Below are 26169 nucleotides of genomic sequence, written 5' to 3'. Positions count from 1 at the left end.
GTTTGTATTTTTCTATATATTTATATGTATTATAAGACATCCTGTAATTGGCTTCCGCTGTTGGATGATTTTCGAAATAAATAAATAAATAAATAAATAAATAAATATCGAAATAACATTTTATTATTATATATGTACAAAAATGATGTTTGTTGATGGCTTGTGTAGCAAATGCAATTATGCATTTCTTGTTGTAGACATTATCAAGCTTATTCGTCATTCGTCCATGTATTTCCCAAGTGACGGAGATTTAGCTAGTGTGCGTAGCGCTTTATTACGACTACAATCTACTTATCGAATAGATGTTACTTCGATATCAGAGGGACCAATAGTTCCACTCAAAGAGGTTGGTAGATTATTGGTAGAAATCAATGACATTACATCACTACAACTTTTACCAACTTTAAATATTGAAAATCTGCTTCTCAAACTATGGGGTCGCGACCTAAATTTGGATCGCCAAAACATTTTTGTTGATTGCCACCCTAAAAAAACAAAAAAAAAACAAACAAAAACAAAAACTGGTAAAGCGCATTTCGAAACATGTAAAAATACTTCTACTGAGTCCAACAAAGAACTCAAGAGATTTACCCAGGCATAGCTACGAAGAGGAAAGCTTGAAATTTATTATCAACCCAAAAATAAAAATCACTTTATATTCGACTTAGCCGAGGTTGACTCTATAATTACAGCAAGCATGTCTTTATTTGATCATTATGCTCTAGCTCGCCAAAAAGGAGTCTGAAAGTGTGTCGACAAATAAATTTGTTTGAGAAAGCAGGGGCATTAATACCTCTTGTGTTTGAATTGAAAAAAAAAATTGTGTCAGTTTTTCTATTCTTTCCATGGAGGTTTTTGCAGTTACCGGTATACACTATGTATACCTACACCAATAAATATCTTGTATAAGTAGCCGTCCAACTAACCCTTTTCTATAGCTTCGACTTCATTATGGGATATGCATAAATTCCTGGCTAAAACATAACATAACACGTTCTGCTTGGTCAGTTGTTTGATCGCTACACTGCAAACGCCTATGGATTTAATAACTGTGATGACCAAATTAGGCATATCGATGTATTGACTAAAGTAGTTTATGGTCACTGTCAGGTCTGTATGTGTGGGTATAAGTGTGGGTTGGGAACACAGTTTTTATCTCTCTAAATCCTATTTTTAGACAATTACTCCGCCGTTTTCTGTTGACGAGTGCTACCAAATGGCTATGTCGGCAATGAATATGTCAGACTTCCACCATAGTGTGATGTGGTTGGAGAAATCACGGAGTCTACTAGAGCAAATGACAAAGCAAATGAATGAATCTGGTAAGATATATGCCACGCTTAAAATGATAGGCCTACTTTTTATTATATAAAAACTATCATATCAAACAAATCGTTGTAACACGGTAACCAACTGGATTATGTCATTTCAGGAGTGCAAATGAAAAGAATGAATTCAATTTGATACATTAAAAAATCTTTCCAAGTACACCACTTCAATGGGAAACTAATAATCTACTACAATTAATTAAAATGTAATATTTAGTCTTTTTTAGCTAAATTTTGTATCTTGTTTGCCTGGAATTTTGATATATTAAAGAATGAAGTCTTTAATACGGTATCGAACCTTTAATGCCAATCACCTGGTTTTCACCAATTTTAGATGGAAACGGTGTGGTGTCGATGGAAGATATCTTGAGGATGATGGCTGCTGCGCAATACAACGGGAGGAATCAGAATCGCGCCTTCAAAATTACAAAGGAATTATTAAAAACAGGTAAATCAGTGTTAATGTACTCGAGGGCCCACTGATTAATTTCAGATTCGAAAGAATAATACATCTCTGAGAAAACGAAATACACGACATCGTGCTGGGATTCAATATTTTGATTCTTTATTCCTGATAAATCCCAGTACGATGACGTGTACTTCTTTTCTTGGAGTACTATTCTTTCGTACTGTTACTCTTATTATAAAATTCGTAATCATACAAGTTATATGTGTACTGTGGTGTTATCATGTAGAGGTATTTTCTTCTTCTGCCAACCTCTGTGTTTTACCAGTTATGTCTAATTGTAGATCCTCAGAACGATTTATATAAAAAGGACAGAGATTTCTACCACAAGAAAGCGGCTGTGAGTAAACAACGACTTGTTGACGAACTACAATATCCAAAACCAGTAGAATTGTCGCAATTTGAGAAGAAGTATGAAAAAGCTTGCCGTGGTTCAGGAAAACAGGTTAGTCACGTCTTAAATCACCACAGCCTAAATAATGTTAATATCAAACTGTATCGTTATAGGCTTATGACTTTTCATAAATTCATAGCTAATATTTAAATTCATTGTGAAGATTGAATAAGAGATATTTTAGAAAAGGAATCCGATCCAGGGTTTAAGTCAGTGGTTTTGGGATTAAAAGGCTGTTTTCTTACCAAGCAAGTTACAAATTCATTCATTAATACTGTATATAAGCCTACAATTTATTATTTCTATCATCATAACGTCCATAACTTTACATGAATGCTGCGTCTGTTTCTTATAGTCACCCAGGCTGACCAAGTATTTACGATGTTTCTATACCAACCACCACCCTAATATCATACTAGCCCCAGTGAAAACAGAAGAAGTTTACAAAAACCCGTTGGTGTTAATATTCCATGATTTGCTCTCAGCTACTACAGAGGTGGCAATCTTCAAAGAAATATCATCACAAAAGGTTTGTTGATTGTTTTCTGTTCTTTTTTTAATTACCAGATTTATAGTTAAATGTTCAGTATAGACATATATGATAAAAACAACTGCTTACTATCTTTTTACTAATGATTTATATTTCAGCTTGCATTTTCAATTGATGAAGAACAAAGTGTAGACGAACGCTTTAACGAAAGGTTTCTTTTCATTTTTTATATATTTAGTTAATATCTGAAATGTTGAATAATGATTGTGTTAATATAAAAAAAATCATATAGGCCTAGCACTAATGGTATTTTTGTCATTCCAGCACAAAGTTATTCAATGAAGACTTTCTAAAAGAGGGCGTTATTATACCGTGGTTCTCCGAAAGTATCGACGTCGAACAAAAGTTCAGTAGTTACGGAGCATTCGACGTAGGTCCATACATAGGCCTATAATAAATATGAAAAATAATATTTAAATTGCCTTCTTTTTACATTCATGTAAATTACTGTACGAGATTCCAATCGAAGATTACAACGAGAAATGCTTTTAATGTAATTAACTGATGCATAGTAATTAATACCTGTGCCTGTATATTCTTTGCATTAGCTCAACCATTCACTGGTAAAAAGAGAAATGTAAATTTAAAAGTATTCATCGACTTGTTTTTTTTTTTTTTTTTTTGTTTTTTTTTTTTATCTTGGGCCGTGTTTTCCAATACTGTAGGTACGTTCCTCTGGCATAGGACAGCGATATGGTCCTCATCATAGCATGGTAGATACGGTGCAAAATGACGGCAACCACCTAGCAACACTTCAAGTTTATGTACGTGTGATATCTCAACAGTATCATCGTTTATTACTTATAATGTTTAAAGCAACTGCATAGGCTCTAATAAAATAAACACTTATGTATAGGACTAAGCTACGTCTTCATTCATCTAAGCAACTCCACAGTTTAACGCATTTTGAAGATATATATATTTATACATTGAATAAACGCCCTACCTCAAATAATGTGTGACAGCTCTGTCAAAATAGATAATAATAATCAAAGTAAGTTGGACGTCAATAAAATTGTCAAAAAAGTTCATCGTAAACTATAGATTTCCACGACAACGTTTTAACTACCTCAAAGGGGTGATTACACAATAGGAAATTTGTTGATAAATAATTGCTTATACCTACCGAATACCACTATTATAAAAAAAAAAAAAAAAAAAAAAAAAAAAGTTACTCCTCACCCCACCCAATACTATACCAGATGGGGCTACTTAGACTCACTCCCACTTTCTTTCTTTCTCCCTCCCTCTATATTTATCAACACCAATCCATCCAATATGTCTCTGAGCCCATCCCACAAACCTTTATACCTATTTCTCATGTCCTCCCCCATTATTCACCTGATTTCTCTCTGGAAGAAAACATATCAGATATCAGCTTTTTCTCAAACTACCGATGGATGTAATATCCTGACTAATGTTTTTGAATTTATTTTCAGCTATCCACAGTTGAATACGGTGGAGGAACTGTGTTTCCGCTGCTAGGAATCAATATACCAGCTGTGGAGGTAGACTCATTCGCATTATCTACTCATAATGTTCAAGAGAAATTCCATATCTTCATCATCATTGCAGCCACTATGGTCATAATCATAATCATTATATAATTAGCTCCATTATCAACATAGGCCCCCTATTAGGTATATGCCTGTATTTTCTGTTATATAATAGGCCTAATATAAATGTTGCTATATTATTTTTATTAATGTTATTATTATTATTATTATTATTATTATTATTATTATTATTATTATTATCATTATTATTATTATTATTATTATTATTATTATTATTATCATTATCATCATATTTACTCTCAACCATCGTCACCATCTGATTTTAACACATTGTCAATGTAGGGAAAAAAGGCAGATTATGTGAGCTCATAGACCTTTCGCCTATTTTCTAAACAATACTTTTCATGCCTGATGCTTTACTCTCTCCTTAGGGCAGTGCTGTGTACTTCCATAATACATATTCATCAGGCCGCTATACCTCCAAGATGAATGACTATGTTGAATGCCCGGTATTGTTGGGAGAGCAAATAAGTAAGTAATGCAGAATATAAGAACAGAATGATAATTATTAAATTATAATAATACAATACCACGATACGATTGATACTAATTGACAATATTAGATAATGATAGGCCTAATGATGTTAATGATAATGATGAGGATGATGATGATAATAATAATAATAATAATAATAATAATAATGACGTGTTTTTCCATTTGCTTTCGTAGCCATGACAAAGTGGTACAAAACACATGCGCAGAAACTCCATCGAGACAGCAAACCTTCGAAAGCTCACCCTTAATAATGTAAAAATATTTCTGTCGAGTAAAGAATCCACTCACCTCTCAATAGTTTAAAGAAATATTCTTGAATATGTACTGACTTTCTATATAGGCCCTAGCTGTATTTTCAACCGTGAAGCTATAATCTTTAAAACAAAATCTGAAACCACAAATTTAATACTGATAATTTTTTCATGTTATTATTGTGTTTTTAAGCGTGTGATATCATTTTATTTATTTATGTTGTATTAAGGTTGAGCATTAGCTTTTATAGCGATGAGATGTGGAATGGAGCGTTTCAGAAATCCATACTATATGTTATAACAAACTAAACGCAATAATTATATATAATACTCATCCACTAAATTGCTGTATTAAAGTAAACATCAGGTAGAATTTTACAATCAAAACAAAGAACAAATTATTATTTTTCAAAACATTATTCATATGCAGATAGTATTCAATCATATTTAATTTAGATAGGCTCAATAAAGTAAACGACCCTTTGATATTGACTTTTTTTGTATGAGTAGTTACTTTGTATGTTTGGTGTTGATTTGAAACTGTATTAAATGTAAATGGAAAGTTGACATCTTGATTTTTTTTAATCGATTTTGTGATTCATTCTACATTCACATCCAAAGAAGACAAATGGCATAGGCATATGTCCAATCTATAATAAAACAATGAACAATTTTATCTTATTCTGCATTCACACATAAGAAGACAAATTACGTCAAATCTATAATATAACAATGAACAACTCCATGGAACAAATATTATCTTACCTTACATTGAAAACATAAAATGCCTGTTTTTTTTCTCTCTCCTTCAATCACTCAACTTTTTAACTTTAAATATCTGTTAGGCCTACATATGTTTGTTTCTTTGGTCAGTACTGGAGAGCTCCGAAACAGATTGGGAATTGCCCTCTTTTGGGTAATCCTACAACTGTTGAGGCGTTTATGTATTTTTTATATAGGGACCTACTTATGTTTGTATTTGTAAATTTGAAATAAAATGACATGATGATATAGCTTCATTTGCCACATTATTTCTCGTTTTCCATGCCCTCAGGGGCGGATTTTGACCCCCACCCTTCGGAAATTAAATAAAAAAGAAAGAAAGGAAAAAAAAATTGATCACCCACAACGCCTCAGATGCTATTTCCAGGCGTCTAGAAAGCAACAATTTCCCGGGGGAATGCCGGACCCCCTAAAATTAGCTTCTTTTCTTGAGCTGAACTTCAAATTAGCCTCAGCAAGTGAAATTAATTAATATACTCATTTTAGGAATTATTTGCAAAAATTTAGTTATTAAATCCACAAAAATGTCCGTAACGAGCGAACTCTCTGATAAAACCAAACCATCATTTCCATTACATCATTATAACCATCAAACTTATTATGAAATTAGCAATTTACGTGCTATAGATACTTCAAATCCAGAGGGCCTTTCCCTTTGACACCACATGAGCTATTGCACTGGACTCCACCAGGGTTCTCTGCGCCCTTGGACCTCTGGGTTTCATAGAACCTACTTTATAATCCTCATGGTTACGGGTCTGACAATGGCATCCACAATGTGCCACCTCATCCGCTTCTTGGGAAGTATTCCAAGTAGTTTTAAGTGCCCTACCGCAGCACAGCGTAATTTACTATTCGGCCATACCGACTGTAGGACCCGAGAACATACGGTATATAATTACTTATTCATGTTGTTTTCTCCCACTTTATTGTTCTATTGAAATATCCGTCAACTAGGCCTAATTGTCACAATTTCTCAGGATCTGTTGCAGTCTATTCAAACACTGCAGGTAAAAGGATGTAAAAGGTTAATAAATTGCACATCAAATATCTCCATATGAAAATAACCTTTGAAATAAAAACGTCTCATAGGCTGAGAATTTCAAAAAGACATAGGCCTACTAAATACTATACGGTACATTGCTAGAGGTTTTCAATTTCTTCCAATGTAACGTCATTCATTGGTTTTCCGGATTTGGGTCGACGTGATATTACATATTTATCAGGATGTTTGCGACGTTTAATGTCGCTGTGCAACGCATCATCTGTGGACGGGTCTAATTCTTCACTCCAGGCTTCTTTCACTGATGTTGGCGTGGATTGCTTCCGCAATATTGACGCTACACTAACGTCAGTTTCTAGTGTCAATGGCAAGTTGTCTGCTCGACACAAGTTGTCTGTCCGACTTGAGGACGAATGACATTTAGTTAGCAAACCCGGCATGTATTGTTCATTCGTGAACACCAAAACATCATCGAATACTGAACGATGAGATTCGCTTCTGGTTTTCTTCATTGAAAATCGGACGGATTTCCTCTCTTTTGCAGAAAACAATTCATCTTGTAAGTTCGTATCTTGTATTGAAACTACTCTGCTGTTCTTTCCTGTCGACATACTCCCGACGGATCTATGCTGTTTCATCCAGAATGATATCTCGGATTTTTGCTTTTCAATCTTTTGCACACTTAAGACATACTTCAAACAAGCCTTGAATAGCCCTGGAAGTTCGTGTAGGCTCGGTTCTCGACGTATAACATCTCGAAATCTGCGTGTAACCCTATCTACATAGTTAGGATGGATTAGAGAACACAGATTTTCTATCTGCAACCGATTATCCGGATGGATTCTATATTTCTTACGATTTGAAAAATCATCTGTCAACCAATCGTATGAAACTGTAAGACTACCTGGTTTGTGTTGCTGACCCAGCCGATCCTGTATCGCTTTCTCCATGCGCGCCATTTGTCCATCTAGTTCCCACATTAGTATCCTCTGAGGAACCAAGTCGGTGTTTTGGTTCATTGTTCGGCCCTTAAAGCACCGACCTGAACTGGAATGAGATGAATTCGTGGACGGCACCCGCTTTAAGTAGCTTAGTATAATGACTCCCTGCTGCTGCAACGGACAGACATTTCCCCAAACCGTATCCATGATGAAGGTAACCAATGTCTGTACGCACACGAACGCGTCCATATAAGCGCAGTTCGCGCAAAAGTCGACAAGACTAAACGACGGCAGAAGGTTAATTTAGATTTCAAAATAATAACTGTACATGCATTGTGTCGTGTGGAGATAGGTCTTTATGTTTAGACGGGCAAAGTTCGGTCCAAAGTTTGATTGATAATGTAATTTAACAAAGTCATCCACTGTCACTTTGCAACAATGGGGAGATCAAAGTGTTATGTGACATACGCCTTAAAAAATTAAAATCAAAGTAAACATTCTTGCGCAAACCGATGTGTATTGTCACAGCAAATACATTCAAAAACGATATTTATATCTAAGCATAAACGTCACAAAATTTCAAGAAGAAAATTAATCCAGTCAATCTACTAAGAAAAATGGTCAACCCGGAACAAATTACAATAATGTTTTTACCAAAAATTATGTATAGTTTCTACCTATGCGCTAGAATTTTGCGTCGTAAACGCGATCGAGATTGTAAAAAGAAACTCAATCTATCTATGACGAGTATTTCTTTTCCATGGACAGAAAGTGTAGTCTCAATGAGTGTAGACATTTTATCCCCATTATGACAAGGCAAATCCCAAAAAAATACATTTAAAAAAATTAAAAACCACAATTTACCACAAATGTAAACTAAAGAGTCCTAAAATTTTGCCATCGCAGAGAGGGGGAGGGGGTGGAGCTGCCCCTCCCCCGTCGGGGAGAAAAAAAATTATATGTATTTTCTACATATAAGTAGACTCTAAAATCGATTAAATAAACCTTTGAAACCCTTAAATTTGTCAAAATTTTCGGGGGCTTCACACCCCCCCCCCACCCCTGAACCACTTTCGAGATCTTTTAATCGAAGCTCGACCTCTTTGCTTTTGTCGGGGAAATCTGATCCCTCGTCACACAGTGTTAAAAACTTCTTCTCGCTAGCCAATTCAAATTCTTTCCTTGGATCACTCAAAATGAATGTAAATATGCATCAGCACACGTTATGCATAGGCCTATAGGCCTAAACACGTTTAGCTTTAAAACGTGTCACCAAAAATGGGACTACATTGCGTGGAGCTTTGTGTTTAAATCCTCCACGCTGTTTTTACCGTGAAATTATAATACTTTGAATGATAGGCCTCTCTCTATTTTTATACTTTTTCATATTGGTATATTTTGTATCTTAATGTTTTTGTATGTCAACTTATTTAGCCTTGCGTACTCCCAGTTTTGGGAAACTGTTCTGGGATCTTTATTTGTTTCCTGTATTGTTTTTATGCAATAAAGTGATTTTATACATGGGAGGCATAAGCGTGATTTAAAAAAATCTTAAATCGATAAATCCCAGAGAAGGTCTTTTAAGATACAAAAATGTGATAATGTACGGTATGGTTCAGTTTGGTTTTTATCCTTTTGCAAGTGTTTATAAAGCTTTGTTTAATAATACTATTACGACAGTAGTAATAATGATTATGATGATGTGACGATTATGATGATGACGATGGTGAGAACGATAATATATAATATTATTAATGATATTAAAAAGGGAAGAAAATTGTGCTAAAGGCAAAAAAGAAATTTGTGATTTGTTGATCATAATTATTATACTATACCGGTAGTTAAAGCTTAGTAAGCTTTGGTTATGAGGCTACGCCTAAGTTGCCCTGGATGTTAAGATATTGTGTTGATCCCTGATAAAGATCATGAAAAATTTGTTGACGCTTCATTTTGACTATATACCGTACCTATAATGGTGATATGATGATGAATTTTACTAATAGTGTCATTTCTGGCCATTTAGAGGTACTATTTCCTCAAATTGTTATACCTCAGCCCCAACCATGGTGGGTCTGAGGTGGGTGTGGACACACGAAATTCCCCCACCCTCTACACCTTTCAAAACAGATCTGCGCCCTTCCTTGGGTATGACTAAACTCCATCGAGTCTTAGTGACTGCTGAGGCGAGGGTGCATACATTTGTTTTTAGGATATGATCTGGTTTTTCATGCCCATTTTCGTGATTATAACTATTTTGGATAAAGAATGTTTTGAGCAGTGGCGGATTCAAGGCCCCTCCCCCGCCCCCATAACATTTTTAATGGAAAAAAAGAGAAATATACTGTATTCAAATTTAAGTGTGAGAGTGTAATTTCCGTCCATCTAAAGATGCTTTAATCATAAATTTCCTTGCCTCAGCCCCCGGTGACCATAGTGGGGCAGAGGTGGGTTGTTCCTCAGTCTGTGAAAGTCCTTCTCTGGGTCACCTCTCCTACGAATAATGATATTGTTTCAAAAAATGAATAAACATCGGGACAAAAGCAAAATTCGAATTCACTCAATTGAATTTAATGAGAGATACGACTTTGACAAAAAAAAAAACGGGGGAAATAATACGGCATTGAATATTTGCATTTCTTACTCTGTACATTTATATAACTTTGTAGCATTCAATTACAAAAAGTAGAATAAAAGCAAATTTGTCTTACCGCTTAACAGGCATATGAATAATGTATTTTCTATTTTTTGTGGTAATCAATTATTTTTTTTATTTTATTTTTGTCGGTAAATTGTAAATCAATTGAAATTTTATCTGTGTTTCTTTGAAAGTTCATAAAAAAGCCAGAGGCTCCAGATAGAAAAAATTGACATGTGATTTTTCTAAGACACAAAAAGCATATTAGGGTGGCTACGCCTCTTTCCCCCAATTTTTAAATATTCAAAAATCTGTATCTCACCGTTCCCGAGTTTTCCGTCAAATATGCTTTTTTTTTGTGTCTCACAAAAATCAGATAACATATCTACAATTTTTCTCCCGAAGCCTGGCTTTAAATAAACAATTCAAGTGTTCAATTTAATTTTTGAGGGGTTTTATTGCATTGTTTTTATTTTTCAGATCGTCGGTATATTCTTATTAATGGCGCCCGCTACTGTTCAGTAGGTCGATCGAATTTTGTGACAAACTGAAATTGACACTTGGAAACAAACATAGCCACATAACAAAGCAAAAACACAGTAAAGAAATTCGATTTTCTGTATATTGGATCATGGAGTTATAATTATTTTATAATTAAATAATTATAACTCGATGATTGGATTGTGTGAAGCGTTATTCTCAGACATTACCTATTGCATAAGGCATGGATGTTATCGAAAAAAAAATCGCCATCTCCATGGTGTAATCTTCTGTAAATATATATGATGCAAATAAGATGCAGCTGACTAAATAAACACGAAGATTACAGTAGAATGTCAAACTCACAACCCATGTATGATCATGGAGGATTTCTTCCTCCATGGTATGATAAATAAACGTTTAATACTTTGAAAGGGTTTGTTATCCGAATTCTGTGTCCTTTCGATTATGGCCGCGCTGCCCACTGTGGCGAGTAAGCATATTAAAGAAAGAAAAAAAGAAGAAGAAGAAGAAGGAGAAGGAGAAGGAGAAGGAGAAGGAGAAGAAGAAGAAGAAGAAGAAGAAGAAGAAGAAGAAGAAGAAGAAGAAGAAGAAGAAGAAGAAGAAGAAGAAGAAGAAGAAGAAGAAGAAAGAAGAAGAAGAAGAAGAAGAAGAAGAAGAAGACACTTTACTTGAAAATAATCCTCCAAATTTGATACCATCATTATGATATATATACCGGTTTAAATTATAGTAATATGTTGCTCTTATATAGCGCTTCATGCACAATGCCTCTAATTCCATAATATTGCAGCTACTAATTAGCGCAGTTGTGTTCGAACCTACCAGGTACCCACTTGTACTCCTGGGTGGAGAGCGGCAACCGTAGATAAAGTGCCTTGCCTAAGGACACAGGCGATTTGCACAGCGAGAGCCTCGAACCCCCGACCTCAAGGCTGGGAGTCCAAGCCACAGCGCCAACAGCTTCTATAGGGGCCTAATGGTTTCCACACCATTCCCTGGCTCAGTGTTTTTGCTCAAAACCTCTTATTTTGTTCATATTTTTACACACTTTTCAAACAAGAAAATTATTATTGTACAGCAGGTCATTACATATATATCGCAACATACTGCAAATAAGGTACAGATACGATTAGTTGGTTTTCTATTAAAACAAGCCTTATTTGACATTTATAGCATACCTCAGCCTCAATTTGTTCTTATATTTAAGCGATTTCAGCCTCAGTGTTCTTATAAAACGTGTTTTTGCAAAAAAAAAAGTGTATGTTGGTTAAACAATTGGGCACAGAAAGTAAATTCTAGAACAAAATAAAATAAGGTCTAATTATGTTGGTATAGTAGAATTCCATGGTCTAGTAACAAGCATAGGCCTAATCGTCTTAATTATTTTCATAAACGTCTTCTTGGCGTCGCAAATTAGTTATAGAATAAAAACTGCATCAAGGTACAAGTTATAGTTTCAAGTATTGTTGCCTACTTTCCATTAATTGCATTAATTAAGAATGAAAAGGCCTGATAAATTTTTAATATACTTTGGAATATTTATTAGGCTAAATAACGGTAACAAATAGTTGACAATCGTGATGAGAGTTGATAGCCATATATAACCAGTAACGTACGTAATGTACATAGAGATTAACAAACAAAAGGCTGTTCACCCAGGGAACCGGGTTTTATTACCCTTGTTGCTAGGGTAACAGCATCAAAATATATAAATAGCGAGGTGGCGTTGTTGAGTGTTAGCATGATGATGCGCGGTCGGAGTGCATTATTTATTGTGAGGTCGACGTTCGTGTAATATTAAATCACATTCGTGCAGTCAACATTGTTCAGCAGGAATTCCGTGTTGAATTTGAAGACGTCCATATCAAAACGAACATTTTAGGAGAGACTTTACATTTTGAGAATTTTAATTATGGGTTCGTGCTCATCTACTAGTAGTACGCAGACGAGACCACAGTCTAACACTAAAACTAATGGCGTCCCACAATCTAAACCCATAGAGCCACCTACTAAGGCACCCCAAAAACCAGAAGTACAGAATAACAAACATATAGAAGAAGAACAACACACGGGATCAGGTAAATTAGTTTTATTTATTTATTTATTTTTTCAGCCGTGGTTTTTGTTTGCTTAAGTTGAAGTTAGACGGACGCAAAATGCATCGGCATCCTCACCCCGTAAGCTAAGTTCTCAGCAAACCTACGTCATTGGATCTCGTGGCAGACATACACCGTTTTCTAAGCTTAGCAATTATCATCGGTCTCAAAATGACCCGTTCAGATGTCTACAGTAAAAATTGTTTATTTTAAAATGTAGCTTTTGCCTAATGAGATTAATAAGATTATAGATGATTCACATATTGCTTGTTGAAAATTATTATTTTACTAAGAATATGTTTAACATGAAAAAGTAATTCATATCAGTATTTTTAAAATGTATTTAGTCTGTAGGATAGACATTATATAACCTTTGAGTTATAACTTGTGTTTGTAGTAGGCCTAACATACATACACACACACGCCAGCAAGTAAAATGACTATTTTTGTTTGTTCCCCCATTAAAAGATTTGTTATAAATGTTTATAGGGAGGTTTCTAACTTGTACTTTTGCATGTAGGCCTACCACATTTTTCAACAGATGTTTAATACTGTACACATACAAGAAAAACACAACTTCCACTATTTCAATGATCATAGAATGTGCTTCTGAATCATTATCACAGTAATTCTTATTAATAATATTTGTAAGAATTGTAATAAAATTCCCCCAAATTTTGTTTCATTTAAATAACAACCCAACAAACAGTTAGGAACCTTCTCAAAACAGGCTGAACAATAATGAAGTTTTAAGAATTTGTAGGCCTATATTACTTTAAATGCCAATGTGTATAAAATAATGGCAAAGGTCATGTATTTGATGCTTAAACACTGATTCTTCAAGAGCTATAACTAGTTATCAAGCATGACATTATCCAAATTAATTTTCAATTTTATGCATCAAAAAAAGAATTAACATACAAAATTGTGATGCGAGGAAACAATTATGGAATGTGAAAGTGAAATTAATAAACATTTTCAATTGTACATTGTCAAGGTAACTTTAAAAAAAAAAAAATCAGGGAATCTTTCTGACAATGTTGGTGAAAGCTGTTTTTTAAAATGTTGGGCGAAAACGTTTTTAACTGTGCTAGTTGAAATGTTTTAACAATTTCCAGGAAACGGTTTTTAACAGAGTTTGCTGTCAATTAAAAGAGTAGCGATCCTTGTCTCTATAGCAAAGTAATTCATTATTAACTCATTGATGATTGTCAAAGTTTTTAGCAGTGTTGATCAAAAGGCAAATGAAGTTGTTGATAGCACATGGCCAAGTAAACAGTAGCGTTGTTGACAATTGCTTTGGTAACAACCTGCCGTTGCCTATTGTCTTCATTGAATAAGTCACTACTGCTTGTCAAGGTACAAGGGAAAGGACAATGCCATAATTGAATAACTAAATATCTGAAAGCGAATTCAGTGTGTACTCTGTTAGGCTAGTGAATAAATCAATTTGATTGCATTGCAGCTCTTTATTAAGTTAACCCATAAAATAAAGATTTAAGAACTGTCTGTCGTATGTTAAATTTATTTTTTAATGGCAAAATAAAATATTGATGTGTAGACACAGAATTTAAATTTGTTGTTAATGTATTATTTTTATTCAATCATGGATTTTGTCAAGAAAATTCATGAAATAGAATACATATAATTATTAATTGAAATATCATAAAACAGATTAAATAGATCCAGAATTTCACATATATCACTAATAAATATACACATGGGAAAATATAAATTAAATATGCTTGCGATTGGCACATTTTGGTGAAATTTTAGTGTATTTTCATAAGTATATAGAATAATCCACCTCAACATTTGAGTGATTTTTCTAATCTGCTTTTAATGCCGTCAGAGCTAAACAAGTGCATAATGGCTTTGGAAATTAGAATCATTTTAGTTTTGAAAGTGTTGACCCTGAATTTCTAATGGTTATCATGTCCAGTCTTTAGGTAAGTAGTTTTAGGGCAGTTTAATTGTCCTTCATATCTTTCACATTTCCCTAATTACAAGGGTCTATCCAATTGTTTACCAGTTGCCATGGTAACAGAGAGTGGATGCACAGAGTCATAAGTAGTGAAGTCCAGACATGTTTTATATAATTAATGGATGTTGTTGAGATCAAGGAGGGAAGGGAATGTGATAAAATAACCCATAATTGTACATGTTATTAGCATAGTATAGAAGTACAGAATTGCAAGATGTCCGACTGCCCTGATTTTGTTTGCACACAGTGAAACATTTAAAAAAGTACTACCTCAAGATTGGGTGTGCCCTGTTTACGAATGCCTACATTCTTTTGAAGGACATCCTCTAGTTGATGATAGTACTTTTTTAAATATTAGATTGCGTTCCAGCGAAACCTAGAGTCGGACCACTTGTAGTTCTATACTCTTAGCCTTCCAGAATATCAGAAGTGCTCCCAGGGAAAACCTTGTACTGAACCAAAAATGGGAACCCTTGCCATCCCCCTTCCCTGAATCTTAGCAATGGGTTGGTTCTTACAAATGCTCGATTGTTTCATCATTGGTGATTACAAAACCAGGAGCTCAGGAGATTATTATCTCATGAGCTACCTTGATTTTGTTATGTTTGTTTATTCCTTATTAGGATTAAGGACTTAAAAAATAATTAGATCTCCAATCCACATAGCAATTTAATAACAAGGGATTTTCTAAATAATTGTTTTTAATTTCAAAAGCATAAACATGTACCTAATGTAGTAACATAATACTACTATGATTGTCCAATTATGTTGTCACCGTTTTCATGAAGAGACACAAACTTCAATTTCGACGAAAATAACGTTTTAAGAAAAATGTGTGGACTACTTCACAAATCTGTAAATTTCACTATCAAGATAACAGAATTTTGAATATTTTTTATGTATGTTTAAAGTTAAAGTATTAAACAATCCAAATGTATAATTTATTTTTCTGTCAATTAGCATAAAAAGTTTGTGTCTGTTCATGAAAACGATCAGAATAAACACAATGTTGTTTACACGTAGAGTGAAGTTTGTGTCTCTTCATAAAAACGGTACGTGCTGTACGCGCACCCGTTGTTAAGGCACAAACTATATTTTAGCTATGTGTTAACCATTGTAGTCAAGGGCGAAAACAGGCCTACAATCTTGGCTTATCCTGCTTTAATCATTATGTTTTTACGAATAATTCCACATTTGATGCACGTGTATAGACCTATCCCAAGTTATACTGCAAGAAGGGTACCGGTATGCCTAGGTAAGCTAGGGAAATCTAATTTTTACATCTACCTGTAGCCCTAGCCAAGCTAGGCCTTACCTAGCGACCTAGCGATCACAACGATTGCAACGCTGCATGCGCGTCTTTTAATAACTAAATGAAAGTTTGTGTCTCTTCATGAAAACGAAAAATCCATTTTTCTTGGTTTGTGTGCAACAGCTAATTAGCTTAATTAGCTAATTAGTGTAGTTCCACTCTTAAAAATTTGATGAAAAGGTAAAGTTGATGTACATATCAAAATATCAAAGAAAAAAAAAATTGAAAAAATATGATTTTTGAAGTTTGTGTCACTTCGTTAAAAAACGGTGACGATGTGATACCAAATATTCCATTTAAACTTTTCATCCAACCTAGAGTAAATATCCATGTTATACATAATCAGTGCACCTGTTCGTAAATATGATAAGGATATTGAAAATTAGTTTTTTGGGTTTTTGTTAGATTACTGAAAAAGTAATTAGTGATGAAAGTGCAATAGATCAAATAGAAAAATAAACATTCTGAATACATAGAGGGTAAAGGTTTGAGTATAACTAATATTTACTAATTGCAAAATATGAGGTTACTCGGAGTCATTGATGTGAGTAGATGCCTTTGCATTTCTGTTACCTACTCTCGTTTCTAGGTAAAAAGGCCCTATGTATCATGTATGTGTATACTGTATATTATTATTCAAATATAATGTAATACATAAAATATACAGGTAATTGTAATGTACATATACAGGAAATGTACTTTAAAAAGAGTACCATATTGATTGCCATGCTTTTTGTATTTTTTACGTCCACTTTGTCTTTACTACCAATTTTTACCCTGCCAACTTCTATCTACTCTCCTTCCTTCACTCTACCACATACATGCCAAGTTAGACTAATTTGCAGGCAGGGGATTTTGGTCCTTTAGCACAAGAGCGTGAGACAGACCACAAATGCAAGAGTCTCACACTGAATGCCTGAGCCTTGGCGGGTATGCTACCAGAACCCCTCCCATTATTACCAGTCTTCTCCTCATCCCCTTCTGATAATTGAATTCTCTTTTGCAGGCATGCCAATAATAGGATGTTATTATTACTAAACAGAATTGTTTCCTTGTGGTAACTATATTGATGTATTGATTTAGAAGTATGACGGAGTTAATATTACAAATTGCCTTCAATCAATATAGTGGTTAATTATTTATATTATTGATTGATAAACACAACTGTGGTGTATTGTGACCAATGCTGGTACTGTATTGTTATTTTTATTTATTTATTAATTTTTTTTTTTTTTTTTTTTTTTGGAAATTGTTTAGTGGAGTTTAGTGGGTTTCAGGAATTTTATTTCAAACATAGGAAATTAAAGATGATTCTGCAGTTATGTATTTGACCAGAAAATTAACTTTGACCATCATTTTTATTACATATGAATTTGTAAGAGCCAAAAACAGCACCTAACAGAACAGATTAATTCTTGCTTTCTAGCGCGTATCATTCAATATTTCCTGTGCGAGTTCAGCGCGTGATGTAGGCTACGTAGTGAACCGGCGAACGCTTGCATTCATTTCACTGTAACATGTGAATTTTGAGGGAAGCAAAATTATAACTGCAAACCTAATTATATTTACATGATGAGAATCTACTAATCATAAGCTTTCCATTCATGTATTTCATGAAGTAAAAAGAGCAATAAAAAGGGTCTAACATATCAAACAAACACCAGACACACTCCAGTCTTCGCATCAGTCGCCGGAGAAAAATGATTACGCTGAAACTACTTTTAATCGAAAAGTGACAGGATAAAAAATAAATCTATCTCGTTTCATTTCATCTCATTAGAAAGATGAAAGGTAGATCTTTTATTTAAAAAAGGAGGAAATTGATTTGATGAGAAGTTCCAAAGTTATGGTAGAAAAGGCTGTAAAAAAGGGTGTTTTCAGGGTTTTTTTAGAGCAGTTTTATCAATTTCAGCCAGCGCGCTACTAAAGGGCACGTACAAATTCATATGCCATGACTCTACTTGTTAATAAACTTTCCCTTTATCATCATACACTAGTCATACACTAGGCTATTATTCACTTGTTACACATGAATGTAGTAAATCATGAAGGTGATTGTTGGAGCTGTTACATGACAGATATGCTGAAAGCAGAAACTCACCTTTGAAAATTCTCGTAAAAATTGAGACAACAGTAATAATATGATTTCACTCAAGTGTTTAACACCATCACTATAATGATTTATATACATGTCAAACTTTACATTCACCATTTTTAAGTTATTGTTTTATAATTTAAATAGTCAAAAAAATAGTATTGATACCAGTATAACATTTGTTCATGGAAATGTATTTAAAACTGGTAGACAGATATATAACATTCATAAAATATATGCAGTATACAGTACTAAAATTATAGTTCAATAGGAATAATAAATATTATAATATAGAAAAAATACTGTAGAGTGAGTATTACTAATAATAAAACCATATTTTACATAGCTCTTAAGCTATGATGGACAACTATCTGCCGCCGAACACAACCCGTTATTATCATTAACAGTTAATTTAAGTGACCATTAAAAATTGAAAAAAATAAATTAGCAACTAGCAGAAATAAAATTAACAATATATATAACTGAAAATATATAATATAATAATAATATATATATATGTATTGTTAGAAAAGTCAGAAAAAAACTCATTAAAGAACTTCAAATTATTTGTATAAGATATTGATTTTGCAGTACATTTGTTCCTTCTAACATTCACGTCACAATATTATTCAAATAGAAAAAATAAAGAGGAATACAAAAGGATGAAACCACAGACTGAAGAAATGTCCTGGAGCTAAATAAAAATTTACAAAAGAACAGATAGAATACAGCTTGTTTTAAAACTCAACATAGAATGAGAACCAATAAAACTAACTATATTATCAATATATAGTGAATCCATATCTTAATGCAAATACAAACTTAATGTTTTAATGGACAATATGATTATGATAGAGTTGTTATGAATTTTGTACAGTTATTAACCCATGCTTGATTTCATGATTTGTAAAATTTGCAAATGGAAGTACATTGAATTTAAATATTTTTGTATGAAATCATAATTCACGTCCCATATAGATGGTTTTATTCATACCTCTGGTTTCTATAAAAGTCGAAGTTGACTTTTTTTACTTATGCCTTTTGTCTCTCTCCAGCACCTCCACCCAAAGAACCACCGAAGGAAGAAGAAGAAAAGAAAGATGAAGAAAAGAAGGTTGAAGAAAAGCCAACAGAAGAACCAAAAGTAGAAGGTAGTGAAGTACTCTATATTTGTGTGTATATTTAAATTTCAATTTTATTTAAAAATATGACACGTTTCCAGACATTTAAGTAGTTTAATACTTTACTAATTCATTCAGAGCCTAAACCCGCTGTAGAAGCAGCACCAGAACCAGCTGTAGAAGAATCTAAACCAGAAGAGCCAGCTTCTGAAACTCCAGCACAAGAGCCCGCAGCAGAAACAACTGAACCTTCGGAACCCCCCACAGAAGAAAAACCAGCAGAGGCATCACCGGCTGAAGAAGCACCAGCAGAATCAACACCAGCTGAAGAAGTTCCAGCAAATGCAGCACCTGCTGAGGAAGCACCAGCACAAACAACACCTGCTGAAGATGCACCACCTCCAGGTAAGGGAGTCTCTTTGCTCATGTTAAAGTGTTGTGATTTTAATAGAAATTAATTAACAAGAAAACCCATTGTTATACTGTAACTTTAATTGCTTCAGAACTTTGTCGGGATTCTCTGAAACTAGATAAATTTGTGATTGAATTGTTATTTGAATAATGATAAACAGAAATTATGTTTATAAGAATGTTTTTGCAATTATGCCAAGATGCTATGTTTTTATATAAAGAGGATTTAAAGTAATATCAATGACGGTGAAGTGACTGACAGCTGATAATGAAGATGATGATGATGATGATTATTGCTATGATGATGATATTGTTTAGAATGGTTATGATGTATTGTAGATGACAAGGTTTTTCATCTAGTCAATATACATACTGTACTTGAAATAAATGTTAGGTGATACAGAAGAGGTAGCACAGGAATTACCAGCAGAGAATTCAAGACCTGAAGAAACCCCTGCAGAAACAGCTCCAGAAAATACATCAGAAGAACCAGAAAATACATCAGAAGAACCAGAAAATGAAGAAACGACAGCTGCAGAACAATCACCCGCAACAGAAGAAACACCAGCAGCAGAAGAGACACAGTTGGAAACAGAAGAAACACCAGCAAAGGAAGAAACGGTAACAACAGAAGAAACACCAGCAGCAGAACAGACACTAGATACAGAAGAAACACCAGCAACAAAAGAAACACCAGAAACGTTAGCTGAAGGTGATGTCAGGGGCAACTGCATGGCCTAAACACATTATTTTGTTTCTCTCCAGTGTGTTTCATCTAACCAGCATTTTTGCATGTAAAATAATCTGCACCACACATTTAGCACTTCCTTCAGAGAGTGGTTCTCTCACGAGATGTAGCCGCACATTTTTTTATACTAATCTAAGGTTTGCGGGCAAATCTGGATATTACAGTACATGACTCAATCACATGATTCGAGAGATTTGGATGTTTTTAAAATAAAAAAAGGACCCAAAATTACTTTGGGTAAATTTGTGAGAGAGCCACTTTCACTAACAAATTTATCAAACATAAATTTTAATTGATTATTTGATGAATCAAATGATTGATTGAATTTCACGTTCATTTGTGATTACTATTTAAATGTATTGAGGCTATTCTAATAAAGCCAGTTTCCAAATTAATTTTTCTGTCATTTGAGGCATTTAATTCTGGGTGCCGCAAACAAAACATTATCGCCAAATGAAATCAAATGTTCCCTGTTATGCGTTATCATATATTTTTATTTCTTTATCATAAACATTATCAATGTTGTCTAACAATACTTTTCTTGATCATCATTTACTTTGTTTCCCCTTCATATATTCAGATAATTTAATATTCATGAAACATAATAAGAATAAAAAAAAGAACACAATTTTATTTAAGAATATTTTTTGTTTGTCATTTCTACATTATTTTTTCATTTAAAACATTTGTTTTCTTCCTTTGTGTTAATCGGATAGAATATATAAAAAAATATTTTTTTTTAAAATAAGAAAAAGCAAATGAAGAAGGAAATTGCATGAGAAGATTTAAAATAAAATTCTTGTGATGGGCCCACCAAACAATACAAGTAGTAGCCAGAATACAGACAAGACAAGAAAAAGATGCAAAAAAAAATAATAAAAAAGATTGAAAAAAAAGGACAAAAACCGAGAAGACAGTTTTGTTCGAGAATGTTATAGAGGAAAGTGTAAAATAATTATTTAATACAAAGCAAATAAGGGTTTTTTTTTAATGGTAGTTTTATTTTTAGAATGCAAATTGGTAATTGTTAGATGTAAATTTGTTCCATAATTTCAGACCAAAAAATCTTATATTGTGTTGAAACGAATTTGTTTTGCAAGTGGGAATAGAGTTCAGACCTAGATCTAGTGTGGTGTTTGTGAAGAGAGAGATTAGCAATAAACATATTACAGAGATGTTTGGGAAAAAGGAAGTTAATAGATGAATATATGAAAATAGATTGTTGAAGTTTGTTAATATTACAAAGCTCAAGAAGATTATAAAATGAAGTGGATGAGGGGGACCACGTTGGGGCACCAGACAGTATAGTCCTGATTGCCTTCTTTTGAATGGATTGAAGTTTTATGAGGTTGGAAGGAAGGAACATTGAAACATTTAAGCAAATTCTTGAAATGATATTATATTACAGTAGAGTAATTCACTAACTTTAAATCATTCAGAGTCTTGTAGTACCAGTTTAGTTTGTGTTGTTGCCGTGACCACGAAACAAAAGATTTGAATGTTTTGTCGTAAAAGCTTTACAATCATTGTGTAAATGATATTATATGAGATACTTAGATTACATATAAACAGCTCAAATATATCAAGACAATCGATTTGAAAAGATTTAGGTAATAGAAAGCCCCCGACACTATAAAAAATATATATCGAAGGCCAACAGTAGTTCAGTGGGACAGCAATGGACTATTTAAAAAATAACATGGAATATATAAAAATAATGTGAACGATGCATAGTAAATTATTAAACCAGTCATAAAAACTTGAAGCTCTTGGTTTATTATCTTGTTACCCATGACAACATAATATTGACTACTCTCTGTATGTACTGTAGGTTTAATCTCTTTGTGCCTGCAATGTGCAGTACAACGTTCAGTACTTTTCATCAGTGCCGTTGCTTTTATTCCATGGCCATCAATTAATCTTTTTTTTTTTGAAAAGTTGTAAAAATAATTTGGAAATAACAGTAGTTGAATAGTTTAATTTGAATAGAAGGAAATAAAGCCCTTGAAAGCAGCTCATCATTATATATATAAAATTTATATGAAATTAATGCTAATGATAATGTGCAAGATAATAATTTTTTGCAAGAATATGACTTCAGAATGGTTAAAAATGAGACAAGATTAATATTGATGATATTTAAATATGTTTATCATATATATTTATAGTTGCATGGAAGAATGTGATATGAGAATACATACATAACATGATTTATATAGCACTATTTCATGAAGATCAGAGCACTCAAAGCATGGAGTACAGTAGAATGACTATCATGTGTGAGAATGCTTGTCATATAATATGAGGTTGATTATAATGTGATATGAGAATAGTTGACATGAGAGCGATATCAGAATGGTGTTATATTTCACTTAATGTGAGCATTTTTTCATGCGATATGAAAGTGATTTTCATGTCATGCGAGAGTATTATCATGTGATGTGAGAATTATCATGTGATGTGAGAATTATCATGTAATGTGAAAATAATTGTCATGAATGATTGTGTGATTTTAGAATGTTATGTTATACTAAAAGTGTGCATGCGATGTGACAATAATGTAACATGCTAAAAATTATTGTGTGTAGCTATGATGACTACCATATGATTTGAGAATTATACTTACCGTATGTGATGTAAGAATAATTATCAATGTGATGTGAGATAGGCATTTTTCTTATAAAATAAGATTTATAAAATTCTGTTAATTAAAAAAAAAATTATTGGAAAATTCTTTTCCACAGTGCAAAATTATATTATATTTCTGTATTTTGTAGCAATTGCAGATTAACATTTCTCGTCTTATACTTGCCACTTTAAGCATGTTGATATAAAGTAGGACTATTTAAGTTGCCAAAAAATTACTAGGTCAGTAGGAACAATATGGGAAGTAGCGAATGTTTAGGTACATCCCTAAGATACTTTAGTTAATTTCATTAGTTAATATTATTTTTTATATAGTCATAAAGGATAATTCTTAAAATAGATTGTTCTGCTACCAGGTAAGATATAATCATATAAATCTTTAAAGCTGATTTAGAAATAAAAGGTACAATATATTGTTAAACATTTTCTCCAGGTTTTTTTTTTCACTTACTATATTCATTTGAGTACAGCATGGTCAACAATTTAATTTACATTTCATTAATCATTAAATGTTTGTTAATTATATTAGTAAAGAGTACTACTTTGCTGACATCACAACACCACCTGACATCCCTCTGTTACTTAGCAACAATAACCAAGCGGTTGATATGGCTGAGTGCCTCCACAGCTAGCCCTGGAGCACAATAGCTTAGTAGGTGGTTGCTAAGTAACAAAACTGTGTCATTGTATTGTGATATTGCAACATTGCATTTATATTTAACTATTTACTTAATAGTTTTTCATTTGTTTGTGCATTTTCATTACTAATTTCATTCATATTATCACATGCCTGTGGAAGGCCTCAGAAGACAAGTGTGCTGTCCCGATATCTAATGCATCACCATTGTTTGTTTATTTTTTTATTTATTTATTTATATTTAATTTTTATTTATTTTTTATATTTTTTAATTTATTTATTTTTTAATTTATTTTGATTTCCCTTTTGATCGTGATATATATGAGTAATGTACAAACACATTGTGCGATACATTCATTGGAACAACAGAGGAGGTATACAGGGAAGGGGGAAATGGGAGAGGGGTACCAGGAGGGGATACGTAATGAGGTGACATTGTTTTATTTAAGAATTGTTTGGTTCCTTTCTTCCAAGTAAATTTTAAAATTTGTTAATATTAGTCTATTAAGTTGCATTCAACATACACATATTTTTTTTTACTTTAAATTTTTTATCTTACAGTATATATTCTGATTGTATATTTATCATTTTAAGTTTAAACATTTTAAATATAAATATATGCATGTATTTCTATCTATTATTACAAACATGTATTTTATTACGTTATATATATTTTGCTTAACAATTACACAATGTTTGTATTTTTTAACAATATTATTTTTAACCTATTTCTATAAGAGCATGTTTTGCATGTAATTGATTCATTAACCATTTTAAATATAGTTTTAAGATATTCTCAGAATTCAGTACATAATCATTGACAGTCATTTTCAATATCTAAGAAAGTTATTAGCTTTCAGTGTAAAAATAAATATGAAAACAATTCATATATTCTCTACATAGATCATTGATTAAGTTAGCAATTTAAAGATTTCTAAAATATAAATCAAACATCTGAGCCTTCTCCAGACTACAACTTATTATTTGATTTAAAAATGTGACATGCCTAAATATGGTCATAATGACATCACATCATGACCATATATAGGCACATCATACTATATATGGACATATAAGAGGTTTTTGTGAAAAGAAAATTTGATAATCTGGCCAATGCTTTAGTCAGTGTAAACAGAGTTGTTTTGATGTCTCATTAAAAGCTGTTAACCTACTAGGTCGTTTTAATTGAAGAATTAATTGCTTTAATTGACAGACAAACAGACAGTAAGTACAGTATATACACAATATATTTATTTGTTTTCTCTTCTTCTTTGCAGATGCTGGAGAAGCAGCTTCATAAAATGATGATTATCCTTTCTGTGTGTTCTTCGTTTGAAGTTTAAAAAGACATTTTCAGCTCTTCCAACTTTAATTGAAAAACCCCTGATGACAACTAATTCCATGTGAGCTCATTTCTCCTCTTCCTCACAACAGAGTGAGATTTTGACAGTTCTCTCACATTAAAGAAGCTCAATTCTGGTGCAAGATGCCAGAACTGAAGACTGTGGATGTTGAAAATCAACCCTTGGCAAAAAAAGTGCAAAAACAAACACATTATATATTAATCAAGTATTATCCAACAAGAAATACAGACACATAAAACCTAGGAGAAAATCCTTGAATTCCTTATTTGAAGGAATTCATCTGCTCTAAATAAAATTTGATATCTCTTTCAGTTAGACTAAAATATATTAATTCTATTCTGTACTTGACATTTCAAGCACAATAAGCGGTCAAAATCTATTATATTTTAGTCAAGTTGAAAAAAACCAATCACCTATTGAAATGAACTTATTCAGTCCTAAGTACAGAAACTTTATTTTAAACTACATTAGAATTAAATATTATTCAATATTTACACACAATCAACAAGTTCCATACTGTTAAGAAGATTACTGGTGATTAACATGTTCCTTATTAAATTGGATAGTTCTTATTCCTGTTCATAATTTATGCAAAACAATATTCTACAAATAATTATTGTGTACTATGTTTTATGGTATGTGAAGAGGAGCTTCATGATTTGTTGATTGGTCATTACAGAAAGACCAATCAACAAACTGAATGAAAGCGTCATTATCAATGTTGTATAAAATTAAAGCATTAATTTTTGGAAAGTTAAGTTTATTTTTAAGAGCATTGAACAAGCTATTCACCAGAGTAGTCACTTTAAGGTATTTTAATGAATATG

General features: G+C 32.8%; 3 protein-coding genes across 3 annotated transcripts; 2 read left to right on the top strand and 1 right to left on the bottom strand.

The window, feature by feature from the left end:
• The first annotated feature begins 201 nt into the window (after nt 1-201).
• Nucleotides 202-5629, top strand: LOC117116551 (prolyl 4-hydroxylase subunit alpha-2-like). The gene is made up of 11 exons (XM_033260618.1): nt 202-346; nt 1178-1322; nt 1663-1776; nt 2079-2239; nt 2544-2717; nt 2837-2889; nt 3003-3108; nt 3404-3502; nt 4178-4246; nt 4687-4786; nt 4986-5629. Exons 1-11 carry the CDS (start codon nt 227-229, stop codon nt 5057-5059), a joined length of 1215 nt encoding a protein of 404 aa, XP_033116509.1. The 5' UTR covers nt 202-226; the 3' UTR covers nt 5060-5629.
• Nucleotides 5630-5780: 151 nt separating this feature from the next.
• On the bottom strand, nt 5781-8110 carry LOC117116552. The gene has a single exon (XM_033260619.1). It carries the CDS (start codon nt 8036-8038, stop codon nt 6989-6991), a length of 1050 nt encoding a protein of 349 aa, XP_033116510.1. The 5' UTR covers nt 8039-8110; the 3' UTR covers nt 5781-6988.
• Nucleotides 8111-12648: 4538 nt separating this feature from the next.
• Nucleotides 12649-25352, top strand: LOC117116540 (fibrous sheath CABYR-binding protein-like). Its single transcript, XM_033260596.1, has 5 exons — nt 12649-13006; nt 19471-19566; nt 19675-19941; nt 20342-20659; nt 25256-25352. Exons 1-5 carry the CDS (start codon nt 12841-12843, stop codon nt 25276-25278), a joined length of 870 nt encoding a protein of 289 aa, XP_033116487.1. The 5' UTR covers nt 12649-12840; the 3' UTR covers nt 25279-25352.
• The last annotated feature ends 817 nt before the right edge of the window (nt 25353-26169 follow it).

This window comes from Anneissia japonica, unplaced genomic scaffold, assembly GCF_011630105.1.
Source record: "Anneissia japonica isolate Jap-2015-1 unplaced genomic scaffold, ASM1163010v1 scaffold4058_len632159_cov189, whole genome shotgun sequence".
NCBI lineage: Eukaryota > Metazoa > Echinodermata > Crinoidea > Comatulida > Comatulidae > Anneissia > Anneissia japonica.
Note: the sequence above shows the minus strand (reverse complement) of the source record. Positions and strands in the feature narration are given on the sequence as shown.